Here is a 14789-nt window from a genome sequence, read left to right as displayed (position 1 = left end):
TGGGCACACCCTCGTAACCGATGATTTATTAAGAGATCACAAGCGAGGACCTCGTGACGGGCGAAAGACAGGGAAGAGGAGGAAGACGGAGAGAGAGAGAGGAGAGGGAGGGTCGAGGGTCTGGGAGGGGGAGGGGGGGAGACCGGAGTGCGGGAGTGTGGCCGCGAGGCAGCGACGGATGACAGAGAGGCCGAGGCGGACGGGAAGAGGCGGAGGAGAGCAACGCCGAGGTGGAGGCGGAGGTGGTCCGGCCGGGGCAGCGCCCGCGCGGAGGCCTTGAGCTGCGGCTGCGGCGTCCGGCTCGGCTCTTTATGTTGTGGCGGGCGGCCGCCCCCCGCCCCCACCGCCCCCCGCCGGCCGCGTTCCCACCGTCCCGGCGCGCTCGCCGGGCTGCCCGCCCGCCAGGAGCAGTCCGAAAACTGGCTGGGCCGGCGGGAGGAGTGCGGCGGCGGCGGCGGCGGCGGCGCGCGCGGCTGCGGCAGCGGCCGGCGCTCAGTCGGGGCTCAGAGCCGCGCTCGCCATGATGGTCGTGTCGGACGCGCACGCGCACACGCCCTGGCGGCTGCTGCCCGCGGCCGCGCGCCCCGGACACCGCGGCCTGCGCCGCCGCGCCGACGCCGCCGTCGACGCCGACGCCGAAGGCGACGACTGCGCCGTCAGAGGTGAGTCGTGGGAGGGGAGGCCGCCGGGAGGGGAAGGGGGCTTCTGCGCGCCGCCGTAAATCCGGCCCCCGCGAGTGATTTAAAGTCGATAATGAACAGATTACCTCTCGTGGATGAGACGGCCACCGAGACTGGTCTCATAAAATAAAAAGCCGGTCTCGGCGGCGCTGCCGCTGGGCGTTGCCCGGCCCCGCTCTCGCACTCGCTCGGTCCTCCCCCACCCGCCGTACGCGACGCGAGTCACAGCTCGCGTTTCCGTGCGGTGCCGTTTGCTGCCGCTGCCCACCTCTCTCACCCTTTGCTCACCGGACTGTTTTGCTTCTCGGAGTCAAATGAATTTGCCTCAGACCGATAACCACTCCGGCCGGCCGCGGTGGTCTTGCGGTTCTAGTCGCTGCAGTCCGGAACCGCGCGACTGCTACGGTCGCAGGTTCGAATCCTGCCTCGGGCATGGATGTGCGTGATGTCCTTAGGTTAGTTAGGTTTAAGTAGTTTTAAGTTCTAGGGGACTGATGACCTAAGATGTTAAGTCCCATAGTGCTCAGACACATTTGAACATTTGGTAACCACTCGGACACCTACGTCGCTTCTCTGCAAGCGTATTCGGTGGTCGGTCACTGAGGGTGTCACTCCGTGAGTGGTGATGTGGGTATCTGGTTCGACAGTGCACGTTATTGCAGAACAGCTGACGACAGCACAACATGCCCGTAACATAAACATATCATAGACAGATTTGTTTATACGTATCACCTACATCTGAGGATGAAGCTAGATGCCTCTAAAACGGTGATGTTATAATAACATCATTTAATGTACATCTGAGCCTCCCGCGGCAGTTGTCGGCTGTACTAGGTGACCAGAAACAGTTTGAGGCCGGCCGGTGTGGCCGAGTGGTTTTAGGCGCTTCAGTCTGGAGCTGCGTGATTGCTACGGTCGGAGGTTCGAATCCTGCCTCGGGCATGGATGTGTGTGATGTCTTTAGGTTAGTTAGGTTTAAGTAGTTCTAAGTTCTAGGGGACTGATGACCTCAGATGTTGAGTCCCATAGTGCTCAGAGCCATTTGAACCATTTTTGTACATCTGACGCAGATTCATTCTTACTCTCAGTTTATACGCGTTCGGATGGATGGTAAGCTGTTGTGGCAAGCCCGTGTTCAGGATCTTCTTCGGAAACTAAATGCTGCTTTATTTACCATTAGAACAGTATCTGAAATAAGTGACAGTGCAACACGAAAAGTAGTCTACTTCGCATATTTTGATACGCTTATGTCATATGGTCTTAGTTTTTGGGGTAATTATTCTAATTCAAAAAGGGTATTTTTGGCTCAAAAACGGGCTGTTCGAGCTATACGTTGTGTAAGTTCGAGAACCTCTTGTCGACCCCTATTCAATAGTCTCGGAATTCTGACATTGCCCGCACAGTACATATTTTCTTTAATCTCCTTTGTTGTTAGCAATATTAGCTTATTCCCAAGAGTTAGCAGGTTTCACTCAGTTAATACTTGGCAGAAATCAAATCTGCATTTGGAATGCACTTCCTTGACTCTTGTCCAGAAAGGAGTGCACTATTCTGTTCCATCCATTTTCAATAAGCTACCACAAGAACTCAAAAATCTTAGCAGTAGCCCAAAGTCTAAACTGAAGAGTTTCCTCATGGCTCACTCCTTCTATTCTGTCGAGGAGCTCCTGGAAGAGTTGAAAAATTAAGCAAATTCCAGTGTTACATTGTTGATTTTCTTTATTTATACTTACGAATTGCCGCCTGAATACGTTTCTTATATTTCATTTTATCTCTTTCTACTATCATGTTATAATTCCATATATTGACTCGTTCCATAACCATGGAGACTTCTCGTTAATTTGGTCCCACGGAACAATAAATAAATAAATAAATAAATAAAATATAGTAGGACTACATTCCCACGGTTACGTCACTTATGATAAGTTTAAAAATGGTAATCAGTTAAGGGTTGGTCCGCCCTTTTGCAGACATAGAAATTATTATTTTGTTTCAACAACCAAGCATGTCTCATCACAGTTGTGGCATCCCCAGTGTTATTTTTTTCTTCTATTGTTACATTGTGTGTGTCCTGTACAACACGTCATCGCTGTAGTATTTGGCGAGTACTGAGCTGTGACATGTTTGTTTTTGTGTGCCAAAAGTGTTTTTGTGCAGTGAAACATTGGTCCAAGTCACAATAGCATATCAAGATGCAATGTTCAGAAACGAGCAGGAGAAAACGTCCAGCTCGACAATACAAAAACACATTTGGTATGCAAAAACAGACTTGTCACAGCTCTAGACAAGCCACGTACTACAATGATGATATGGTGTACTAATTTCGACCTGCGGCTGTTTTCAGTTGGAAGCCACAGGATACAAACAGTGTAAAAATAAAAGAAAAAACTCAATGATGATGCCACAGATGTGGTGAAACATGTTTGGATGTTAAACCAGAACAATACTTTATGTACATTCATTAAGGCGGGCACCCCTTCATTCATTATTATTTTCTGCAAGCACGAAAACTAAGCTCAAAACTCCAGTGTTACAGTTTCAATATATTTTGCTTCTCCTTTTTCGATACTACTCCAGTGCTATTATTTATTCAAGGTGGACCGGTATCCTTCCGACAGAATTTCAATGGTTGTTAATTGTTTGCTTCTCATTCTTCGGTACTGCTCCATTGCTTTTTTTACCCGGAGTTAAACACGAACTGTTCCGACTTTGGGTGGTTGTTCATGGACATGTTCTTCGTATTTTCGTATTACATGCCCGTGGCCTCCGGTGGCCCGTTGCAGAGTAATAAATTAACTATGACTTATTCGGTTTGTTACCCCAATTATATTTGCCCATGTGAATATATCTTCACACCAGTGTGAAAAGCCTTCCACATGCAATAACTAAATCGTACAACACAAAACATACTAACGGTACAACCCTCAAACGTTGAAGTACAGTGATGTGGTTCTAGTCGCAGCTTGGCATAGAGTCGTTGTACTGCAGTTCCATTGTTATTGGGGCAAGTTTGTTACTAAAAAAGGCACACATATTTTCAGTGCAATAAACAAAAAGTGTATTTTGTTAAGGAATCTGTCGAAAATGCACACGAGCCACGGGAGACCAGAGGCCCATTATACCAAAATACCATGAACAGTCTTAGAATTCTTTTCCGTGGCATTCAGTTTCAATCTGCACCTCTGAATCACGTCAGCACAATCAGCTCGGACGAAGAACACGAATTCTCTTATATTTGTAATACCGGCTGCGTGGCTTCTCTATTGCGAACTGGTTCAAGCTCCATTCCATGAGTTCTGCTACCGGCCCCTGCAATACAATATTTCGATGTAGTGAGCTTGTTGTCATCAGTTAAAAAAGAGCGTACTGCGTTAGTTACATACCAGTCAACGGACCATTGTCAAATCGAAATACGAAGAAAACGTCTAAATGGTCATGCCCTACGCTTTGCTAGAGTAAATTTTTTTTTCTGTATGTGTGTATTTTCCCTTTCGATGGTCGCTTCCGCGTTTGTGGTCTTATCATTGCATACAGATGTCGATCCTGTTATAAAGGATTGCTGTTCGCAGACGCAACAGTTTCATTATTCGATGTAAACTCTTCCCTGATTCTGCTACCGTTTTCGCAGATTTTTTTCAGTGACAGAAGAGGCAGAAGGTAGCGCAGAAACGAACAACTAAACCATCCTTCCCCAACCGTTCCTCTCCTTCCCTTAATGCTTCAAAAGGTTTGTTCGTAAAGGAGAAGGCGTCCCATTTTATTTAGCAGTGGCTTTAGTTCCGGAAAACAGTACGGGATTGAATGCGAGGAGCGAATGTACATTCGTAAGTGGAAGCAGCAATAAATATGAGAGCAGTAAAATGGTTACTACGTGATTTCTCGTGTGGAAACTGTGATTCTCTACCAGAAGGCAATGGACACCATTTTGCAAAGCTGTTCGACATAGGGCCACGTTTTTTACCTCTGAGAGAACTGCTCAGATCGTAGGGAATACACACGTCATTTCATGTAAATACTTCGTATTCTCTCTCATGATGCTGCTAACATAATTTCATGAGCCAATTACCGACGTAGTGCCTCCGATTCCATTTCTGTGTCGAATGTTTCACAGCAGTAAGGAATGGGAGGGTTGTGGACGCATCAAGACACCACTATGTCTTTGATTTCATCGGGAAGTATGAATAATACACATGTTGGGTTGTGATGGTTATTGTATGCGTTTCTCCCGCGAAAAACTTCTGGCGTATTTTGATATCCAGTGTTGGGGAATTGGACGCTGTAACAATGATATCACGTCTGCTGTTATAAGAATGAAAACAAAGACAGGATTAGGTGCAATAAGAAACAGTAATTTTACTCTCAACTGCAGCAGGATGCAAGCGAATAATGTCACAACTAGATGCACATGCTGCATGATCTTCCAAAAGAATCTGTATGTCTGTCTTGGATGGCCACGATAAGGGTATACCAAACAACGACGTTAGCACCTTGCATCTGTTAAACAGGCTCCAGGTCGTGATAAGGCAGTACCCACGACTACATGTCTCTGTGTCTCAATGGTGGTTTGAGCACTATGAAACTACCACTCAACTACGACGTTATTTCACTTTCCCTTTATCGGAAGCCTGTGGTGAAGTTACAGTAAACAAGTACAATTGTGCCGAGAAAAAACACATCACACGGTGAATGCCTTCAGGTTATGTGCTGAATCTCGATATGCCGACCGAAATGCTCTCAATCCCAGCTGCAATAATATGGTGGTGGACTAACAGATGCATTGTTATCCAAGCTTCTTCATAGAGAGTTACTCCACCGCGGTTTTTTCTTCCTACTCACTTCTTCGTTTCTGCAATCTTCGTGTAGTGGTTGTCTTCTCATTTCTATTCGTTGCTACCATCGTGTTTGAAAGGCTGCAAACTAGTTTGTGGAAATAATCAAATATTTCAAAATTCATTGGTCGTAGTTATCTGTATTTACATATTCAATTAACACACGGTATTGTGTTTTCCATGACGGACACGCTTAATAAAGGTTTATTCTGGAGACAGTCTTGCTTGCTGAATGAGATTTTCACTCTGCAGCGGAGTGTGCGCTGGTTAACACTATGGAGACAGACCACTTAGAAGAACATTGGGTCTAGGAAACCGGCCGTTTACGCCGTTATTTAAAGCTCCACTGGCACATGTTTAATTGATGTATCCTCAAGAAGAATGCACACTAGAAAGGGCCAAGTTTGATAGATTATAAATTTTAAAATAATTACGATAGAAAGAATAATCGTTCTTTCCGGCCTTAAAAAAATGCAAAGTGAATTCCTTATTTCTTCCACTTGAGATATAAAAATTTCTTGCTCACTCAACAAATGTGACGCATTTGTAGCTGAGTTACAGCAAACTGAGAAACCTTGAGAGTACGTACACGAGTTTACGCCGATGCGATCATATTGGTTCAGCCATTCACGACAGTAGCTGTTACGTTCGATAACATTTCCTTGAAAGTAATTCTAGAAGTTGACAACAGAAGGCAGCACAAGTCAAGAAACAGGTAGCGAGACGTCTGTGCGTTGTTTTCATATCAAATGAGTCCAGTTTTCGAGTATAGGTGGCTCGCGCGTAGATATAATCGCAGCCCGACCTATACTCGGGCGCGGACTTCATGTTAGAAGTTGGGACCCGAGCTGAGATCGGGTTTGGCCTCTAAAATGTGAAGATCGTTAGGAGCCGAACCAAAATTGAACCCTTTGGGACATCCTTCGTAAGCCGGCCGAGGTGGCCGAGCAGTTCTAGGCGCTACAGTCTGAAACGGCGCGACCGCTACAGTCGCAGGTTCGAATCCTGCCTCGGGCATAGATGTGTGTGATGTCCTTAGGTTAGTTAGGCTTAAGTAGTTCTAAGTGCTGGGGGACTGATGACCTCAGAAGTTAAGTCCCATAGTGCGCTGAGCCATTTGAACTCTTCGTAATTTCACCCTATTAACTAAGGTTTTGTCGCCTTCCAACATTGTTTCAATTGTTTAGCACAACTTCCCGTTATATCTGACTCTGTGTGTGTGTGTGTGTGTGTGTGTGTGTGTGTGTACTCGTCAGGCACCTCGGTGAGTCTCGTCGCAGCAGCGCACCTACGCCGAGACGAGGGGAAACGAAACAGCAGCAGCTGCGAGCGGCCGCACATACTGACAGACGCACCGGGCGCGTTGCGTCGCGTCGCGATTCTTTTTTGCCAGCCCGTCTGGCGCGCCGGTCTTCTTTTTAGCGCAGTTACCCGGGCTGCTCCTCCGCCGCTTCCTCACGCGTTTCTTCGCTCCCCGCCTTTCTTCCTTTGTTTCTTTCGCCGTTCCTCTGCGGACTGCGTCGCTCGCGAATGTACGTCGCCGCTCGCATTTGGCGCGCTGCAGACGCGCTGCGGCCGAGCCGATGGGAGCGGAGGGCTGGTAGGCCGTGGTGCTGAGCGGCGTGTTTCTTTTGTCGACGGCCGGTGACTTTGAAGCGGCTGCCGGAGTGGCCCGGCTAAGTGATTTCAATTAGGTCCCGCCGGCCGAGAGCTGAATAAACTCGGCCTCCGCCTCCCTGTTTGCTGTCAACTCGAAGCGCCAGCGCCGCCTGTTTGCCCTGCGCATTCCAACCCCGCGCCACGCCACGCTGCTGCCGTCACACTCCGTGCTCGGCCACTGTCGCGCCTCCTGCTTGTACTCGCAGCCCCGCGCTCCTGATGACCGCCACTTACAACACGCCAGCCGCTCTTCTCACTCCAGTCGCACGGACGCTCGCGCGTGCGCGCTCGTGCTCACACACACACACACACACACACACACACACACACACACACACACACACACACACACCGAGTACGATACGAAGAGGGAAGTTGTGCTGAATAAATTCAAACAATATTAGAGGGAGACAAAAATTTTTGTTATTGCGGTGTCCCACAGGGTTCAGTTTTGGGTCCATCTCTTCTCCTTACACAGGGAGGCCTATTTATGTCGGCCAACCCAACTAAACTCTAAGCTATAAAAAAAAACACTAAAACGACGCGCCACTAGTGAATTACCCTAATGGAACTAAAATCTCTACAAGTTATATATACGTACAGACAAACAAATTTTTGCAATTTCAGAAAAAACTGGATGATTTATTCAAAACAAGGAGCTTCGCAGACTGAGCAAGTCAGTAACGCGTTGGTCCACCTCTGACTTGTGCAGGCAGTTATTCAGCTTCCCACAGATTGATAAGAGTTGCTGCATGTCCACGTGAAGAATATAGTGGCAATTCTGACAAACAGACGAGTTAGATCGACTTCGATCTGGTTGAAGGGTTCTGTGCATAATGCTCCAAATGTTCTAAATTACGGAAATATTCGGCGACCTTGTTGGCCAAGGTAGAGACTGGGAAGCACGGAGACAAGCAGGAGAAACCCTTGATTGCGGTTGGGCATTATCTTGCCGAAATGTAAGTCCAGAATGGCTTGCCATGAAGGGCATCAAAATGGGGTGTAGAATATCGTCGACGTTGCGCTGTGCTGTAAGGGTGTCGCGGGTTACAAACAAAAACGGTCCTACTACCAAAAGAAATCGCACCCCAGACAATAACTCCTGGTTGTTGGGCCGTACGCCTGGCTACATTCAGTTTGGTATCCGACCGCAGTGCGTCTTCACTGGTGATCGAACTCAGTTCGAAGCGAAACTCATCGCTGAAGACAGTTTTACTCCAGTCATTGAGGTTCCTCGCCGAAGACGTGTCGGGAAACGCCCCAGAAAGCGGTGGGACATCAATCTGACTGTCACCCACCATACAGTCAATAAGCAGGAGTGATGGTCTCGGGTGCCATTTCTACTCATCCTAGGACCCCTTTGGTTGTCTTCCGTGGCACGCTAACAGAACAGTGGTGGTGTTGTTTTGCTCTTCAGTCCTGAGACTGGTTTGAAGAGGCCCTCCATGCTACTCTATCCTGTGCAAGCTTCATCTCCTAGTACCTACTGCAATCTACATCCTTCTGAATCTGCTTAGTGTATTCGTCTCTTGGTCTCCCTCTACGATTTTCACCCTCCACGCTGCCCTCCAATGCTAAATTTGTGATCCCTTGATGCCTCAGAACATGTCCTACCAACCGATCCCTTTTCTAGTTAAGTTGTGCTACAAACACTTCTTGTCCCCAATCCTATTCAATACCTCATCATTAGTTATCGGATCTACCCATCTAATCTTCAGCAGTTTTCTATAGCACCTCATTTCGAAAGCTTGTATTCTCTTCTTGTCCAAACTATTTATCGTCCATGTTTCACTTCCATACATGGCTACACTCCATTCAATTACTTTCCGAAACGACTTCCTGACACTTAAATCTATACTCGATGTTAACAAATTTCTCTTCTTCAGAAACGCTCTCCTTGCCATCGCCAGTCTACATGATCTATCGACATATTTTGCGGTCCGTTTTGTTACTCTTTATGGCAAGGCATCCTGGGCTTACATTTCAGCAAGACAATGCCCTCCAGCAAACGGCGAGAATTTCTACTGCTTGTCTTGGTACTTGCTATATCTTACTGCCTGCAAGGTCGCGGGATCTCTTCCCAGTTGAGTACGTGAGGAGCATTATGGGCAGAGCTCTCCAAATAGCTCTGTGCTTTGACGATCTAACGCGTCAATGGGACAGAATTAGGCACGATATCCCTCAGAAGGACATCAATCAGTGCCAAGCGAAATAACTACTTGCATAAGTGGCAGTGTTGGACCAATGCGTTATTTATTTGCTCAATTTGTGAAATCTCTCTTGGATAGATGATACAATTTTTCTGAAACTGTAATCATTTGTTTGTTTGTACATGTACATCACATCTACCGATTTCCGTTTCATATGGATAATTCTTTCGTAGCATGTCCTTTTTTTTTTGGTCTTAGTGTATCTTTTTCTCCAGAAGCAAATCAAGAAAGCGTGTCAGACAAATGAAGGTTAGGTACAAGGGGACATTAACCAGCGTGATTTATTTTCTTGTAACGTTGTTCGTTACGAAGATGTGAACAGCTGTACTTTGTTGTAACTTTGTTCTTTGCGAAGATGTGAATAGCTTTAAGTCCTTTTTAAATAGTACCCTAAATTTTATCTTTGTTAAGCCGCTTTCCATCCTCTACACACATTCAAAGAAGGGTCAAAATACAACATTCACTTGTGCGGCTGATCCCGGCGGAGGTTCGAGTCCTCCCTCGGGCATGGCTGTGTGTGTTTGTCCTTACGATAATTTAGGATAAGTAGTGTGTAAGCTTAGGGATTGATGACCTTAGCAGTTAAGTCCCGTAAGATTTCACACACCTTTGAACATCTTTTGAACACCATTCACGTAAACATTATGGTTTTAAAGACGTAACATAATTTTTTTTTTTTACTCTCCTGCGCTAGCCGGACAGTGTACTATTAAGGAAATTGTAAATAGCCAGCATGTATTCATCCACCGAAAGGTATCATGTATAGATATCCTTCAAACTGTTTGTTTGGACCATTTCTCTGAAATGGTTCAAGTGATGTATGGAAAACCTAAGTAACTAATTTAATAACCAAGGATATTTTGTGGGTCATTACTGTTCATAATAACTGAGTGACGCTCCCATGCGAACGGTAACATAGCCTGGAGAATTTACAGGTAATCTTCAGACGCAAATTCCTCTCTAATGTTTCTGTTTGACCAATGATTTTGTAAATGAGTAACGTCAACCTTTTTTTTTTTTTTTTTTTTTTTATATAAGAACGTCCTCCGAAATCAGCCCACGGTAGGAAAAGTTAGCCGCGTGCAGAAGGATAAAGCAGCCGCAAAAGCTGTTTCCTGGATCGCGCCGGATTTGTGCAAAGAAACGTACGCCACATTCGCTCAACGACATTCGCCATGTAGCCTTGCCGACAGCACCGCATCTGCGGGGCTACACCACGCTAGTCGTTATCCATGCAGCTCGGCATAAGTCGCACTCGCACGCTTGAGCACCTGGCGACTGCAGTTTAACTGGCCCGTGGCCCCCTCCACGCGGCTAACCCGCTGACAGGTGCAGTTTAGTTTCGTCCCAACACAACGCGAGACGTAGAGGAAGAACATTGAGTTTGCAGACACGGATTTCGCAGCCTATGCCCGTCCGCGTGACTTCCGTATGTCTGCTGCGTCATTACACGAGGTACTACCGATCGATCACCTTTGGCAGTTTCCGCCCTCTCTCTCGCATACCGCAGCAGAGTAAACGGCACGCGGAATGTGGATCGGGCACGCGCTTTTGGTGCTCCTGCTCTGCTGACCAAGCCTGCAGGAAGTCGACTTGTTTCCAAACTAACGACTATCTACCGCTTGGTTCATCAATGACTTATTCGTAAATTTTGATGTCAACGTGTTACATTTAAACGAACCAAGTTCATAATATCTTTATGATGCTCCTATTTTACATCTGAATTATACTCTGTTCAAAATTACTTTAGTATTGACAGTTCGGCAGGAGCATAAGCAGATAAAGAGTTGTTGCCACCTCCAACACGGAACGCAAGCACAATCTTACGTTTCATTCAACTTTCTAAAACACGCGAATTACTCACTTTATAAATATGGAACCTGCACCAATACGTTCTACAAGAGCTGCACTATGTTTTCTTTTTAGTTTTATTTGTGTCACCATGTTATTAAGATGGTATACGGACAGTTTATGAAAATGCATCTTCTGACGACGTCAGCGAATTTTCGACCTATGGGAAACTTTGTTATTCAAGTTAGCTGAACACATTAAGTGAATGAAATCTTGAGAATGCATCAGATTTTCATCTACTCCAAACCGAAACACTGTCTGACTTCCGAACAAGAAAGAATGTCAGTTAAGTACACTGAAGCGCCAAAGCAACTGGTATAGGCATGCATATTCAGACACAGAGATATATACATAGGCAGAATACGGCGCTCAGGTCGGCAACGCCTGTATAAGACAACTGTCTGGCGCGGTTGTAGATCAGTTGCTGCTGTTACAAAGACAGGTTATTACGATTTAAGTGACATTGAACGTGGAGTTACAGTCGGCGCACGGACGATGGGACACAGCATCTCTGAGGTACCGATGAAGTGGGGATTTTCCCGTACGACCAATTCACGAGTGTACCGTGAATATCACGAATCTGGTAAAACATCAGATCTCCGACATCGCCGCGGCCGGAAAAGAATCCTGCAAGAACGGGACCAACGACGACTGAAGAGACTCGTTCAACATGACAGAAGTGCAACCCTTCCCCAAATTGCTGCAGATGTCAATGCTGGGCCATCAACAAGTGTCAGCGTGCGCACCATTCAACGAAGCGACATTGATATGGGCTTTCGGGTGGAAGGCCCACTCGTGTACCCTTGATGACTGCACGACACAAAGCTTCACACCTCACCTGGGGCCGTCAACATGGAGATTGTACTGTTGATGACTGGAAACATGTTGCCTGGTCGGACGAGTCTCATTTCAAATTGTGTTGAGCGGATGGACGTGTACAAGTATGGAAACAACCTCATGAATCCACGGACCCTGCATGTCAGCAGGGGACTATTCAAGCTCGCGGAGGCTGTATAAAAGTGTGAGGCGTGTACAGCTGGAGTGATCTGGGACCCGTGATGCGTCTAGACACGACACTGATAGGTGACATGTACGTAAGCATCCTGTCTGATCACCTGCATCCATTCATGTCCATTGTGCATTCCGACGGATTTGGACAATTCCAACAGGAAAACACCCTACACGTCCAGAATTTATACAGAGTGGTTCTAGGAACACTCTTCTGAGTTTAAACACTTCCTGTAGCCACCAAACTCCCCAGACAGGAACATTATTGAGCAAACCTACATCTACATCTACATGACTACTCTGCAATTCACATTTAAGTGCTTGGCAGAGGGTTCATCGAACTTCAATCATACTATCTCTCTACTATTCTACTCCCGAACAGCGAGCGGGAAAAACGAACACCTAAACCTTTCTGTTCGAGCTCTGATTTCTCTTATTTTACTTTGATGATCATTCCTACCTATGTAGGTTGGGCTCAACAAAATATTTTCGCATTCGGAAGAGAAAGTTGGTGACTGAAATTTCGTAAAAAGGTCTCGCCGCGACGAAAAACGTCTATGCTGTAATGACTTCCATCCCAACTCGTGTATCATATCTGCCACACTCTCTCCCCTATAACGTGATAATACAAAACGAGCTGCCCTTTTTTGCACCCTTTCGATGTCCTCCGTCAATCCCACCTGGTAAGGATCGCACAGCGCGCAGCAATATTCTAACAGAGGACGAACGAGTGTAGTGTAAGCTGTCTCTTTAGTGGACTTGTTGCATCTTCTAAGTGCCCTGCCAATGAAACGCAACCTTTGGCTCGCCTTCCCGACAATATTATCTACGTGGTCCTTCCAACTGAAGTTGTTCGTAATTTTAACACCCAGGTACTTAGTTGAATTGACAGCCTTGAGAATTGTACTATTTATCGAGTAATCGAATTCCAACGGATTTCTTTTGGAACTCATGTGGATCATCTCACACTTTTCGTTATTTAGCGTCAACTGCCACCTGACACACCATACAGCAATCTTTTCTAAATCGCTTTGCAGCTGATACTGGTCTTCGGATGACCTTACTAGACGGTAAATTACAGCATCATCTGCGATCAATCTAAGAGAACTACTCAGATTGTCACCCAGGTCATTTATATAGATCAGGAACAGCAGAGGTCCCAGGACGCTTCCCTGGGGAACACCTGATATCACTTCAGTTTTACTCGATGATTTGCCGTCTATTACTACGAACTGCGACCTTCCTGACAGGAAATCACGAATCTGGGATGCCTTGCAACGTACTGTTCAGATGAGATCTCCACCCTCCCGAACTCTTGTGGATTTGTGGACAGATCTGCAGGATTCATGACGTCAATTCCCTCCAGCACTACTTGAGTTATTAGTCGAGTAAATGCCACGTCGTGTTGGGCAGTTCTGAGTGTTCGCCGGGGCCCTTCACGATATTAGGCACATGTACCAATTTCTTTGGCTCTTCAGTGTATGACGCACAATGATCCGGTCGCGTGTAAAGTGTTAAGTGATCGCTCGTATGGTTGCGTTGTGAGAAACGGTTCGCTAGCTTTATGACTGACCTGTTATTCATTTTTCTGAGCCACCTACTTGTTTCTAGCATAATAGAATATACTGGCTTCAAATGGGTCTGAGCACTATGGGACTTAACATCTATGGTCATCAGTCCCCTAGAACTTACAACTACTTAAACCTAACTAACCTAAGGACATCACACAACACCCAGTCATCACGAGTCAGAGAAAATCCCTGATCCCGCCGGGAATCGAACCCGAGATATACAATGTATAATTTACTCATATTTATCGCGGCGAGAAAACGTATTTTAAATAGATTCTCCAATATTGAGAGAAAGAACAAAAGCGATACAAGAAACATTAGTTTTGGGGCCATTATAATGTAAGCAGTAATATTAATTGTGTGTGATATAGATTGAATTTGTGAAACGACCTTCATCTGGACGTAGTTTCTGGCAGGGTCTTCATATTAAACTATCTAAACTTACGAAAATATTATTCTTTAAATTGCCTACTTCAAATCTGCAGCAACTGAACCCGCCTAAACTTCATTTCTGTGGTGATAGTGGAAAAACTCTGCCGACATCACTCTCGCCACTATGACAGGTGCTTGAAATATAACTCTGTCACTCCTGTTATTTAATGAAATGGAAAAACCTGTACGCAGCTGCCTTGATAAAGACCCCGTGTGTGGCATCCTTTGCGAGGCAGTTTGCCACTCATTCTGTTATATACCTTTGGAAGCTGATAGCGTGCGAGATGACGCAGTGGCGTGACACTGGACTAGCATTCTGGAATAAGCTGGTTCAAATTCCCGTCCGGCCATCCAAGTTGACAGGATTTTTCGTGACTCCTCAAATAAAGGAATGATTTGGATGTACCGTTTTTCATTTCATTTTTCACAGTAGCATAATTAAGTCTACTTCGATGTGATGTGGGCCACTTCTTTGTGTGAGGGTCGCTGATGTAGTGAGCTGATTATGTCCATATACTCTCGATTATTCTCGTCTCGTGACATTAGTAA

General features: G+C 46.1%; 1 protein-coding gene across 1 annotated transcript in view; it reads left to right on the top strand.

The window, feature by feature from the left end:
- The first annotated feature begins 417 nt into the window (after nucleotides 1–417).
- Nucleotides 418–14789, top strand: part of LOC126365980 (protein limb expression 1 homolog) — a 298994-nt gene continuing 284622 nt past the window's right edge. Inside the window, exon 1 of the mRNA XM_050008787.1 lies at nucleotides 418–662. Coding sequence (XP_049864744.1) covers nucleotides 521–662 — 142 coding nt within the window. The 5' untranslated portion in view covers nucleotides 418–520. The remainder of the gene's footprint in view (nucleotides 663–14789) is intronic.

This window comes from Schistocerca gregaria, chromosome 4, assembly GCF_023897955.1.
Source record: "Schistocerca gregaria isolate iqSchGreg1 chromosome 4, iqSchGreg1.2, whole genome shotgun sequence".
Taxonomy (NCBI): domain Eukaryota; kingdom Metazoa; phylum Arthropoda; class Insecta; order Orthoptera; family Acrididae; genus Schistocerca; species Schistocerca gregaria.
This window is presented reverse-complemented; position numbering and strand designations above follow the sequence as displayed.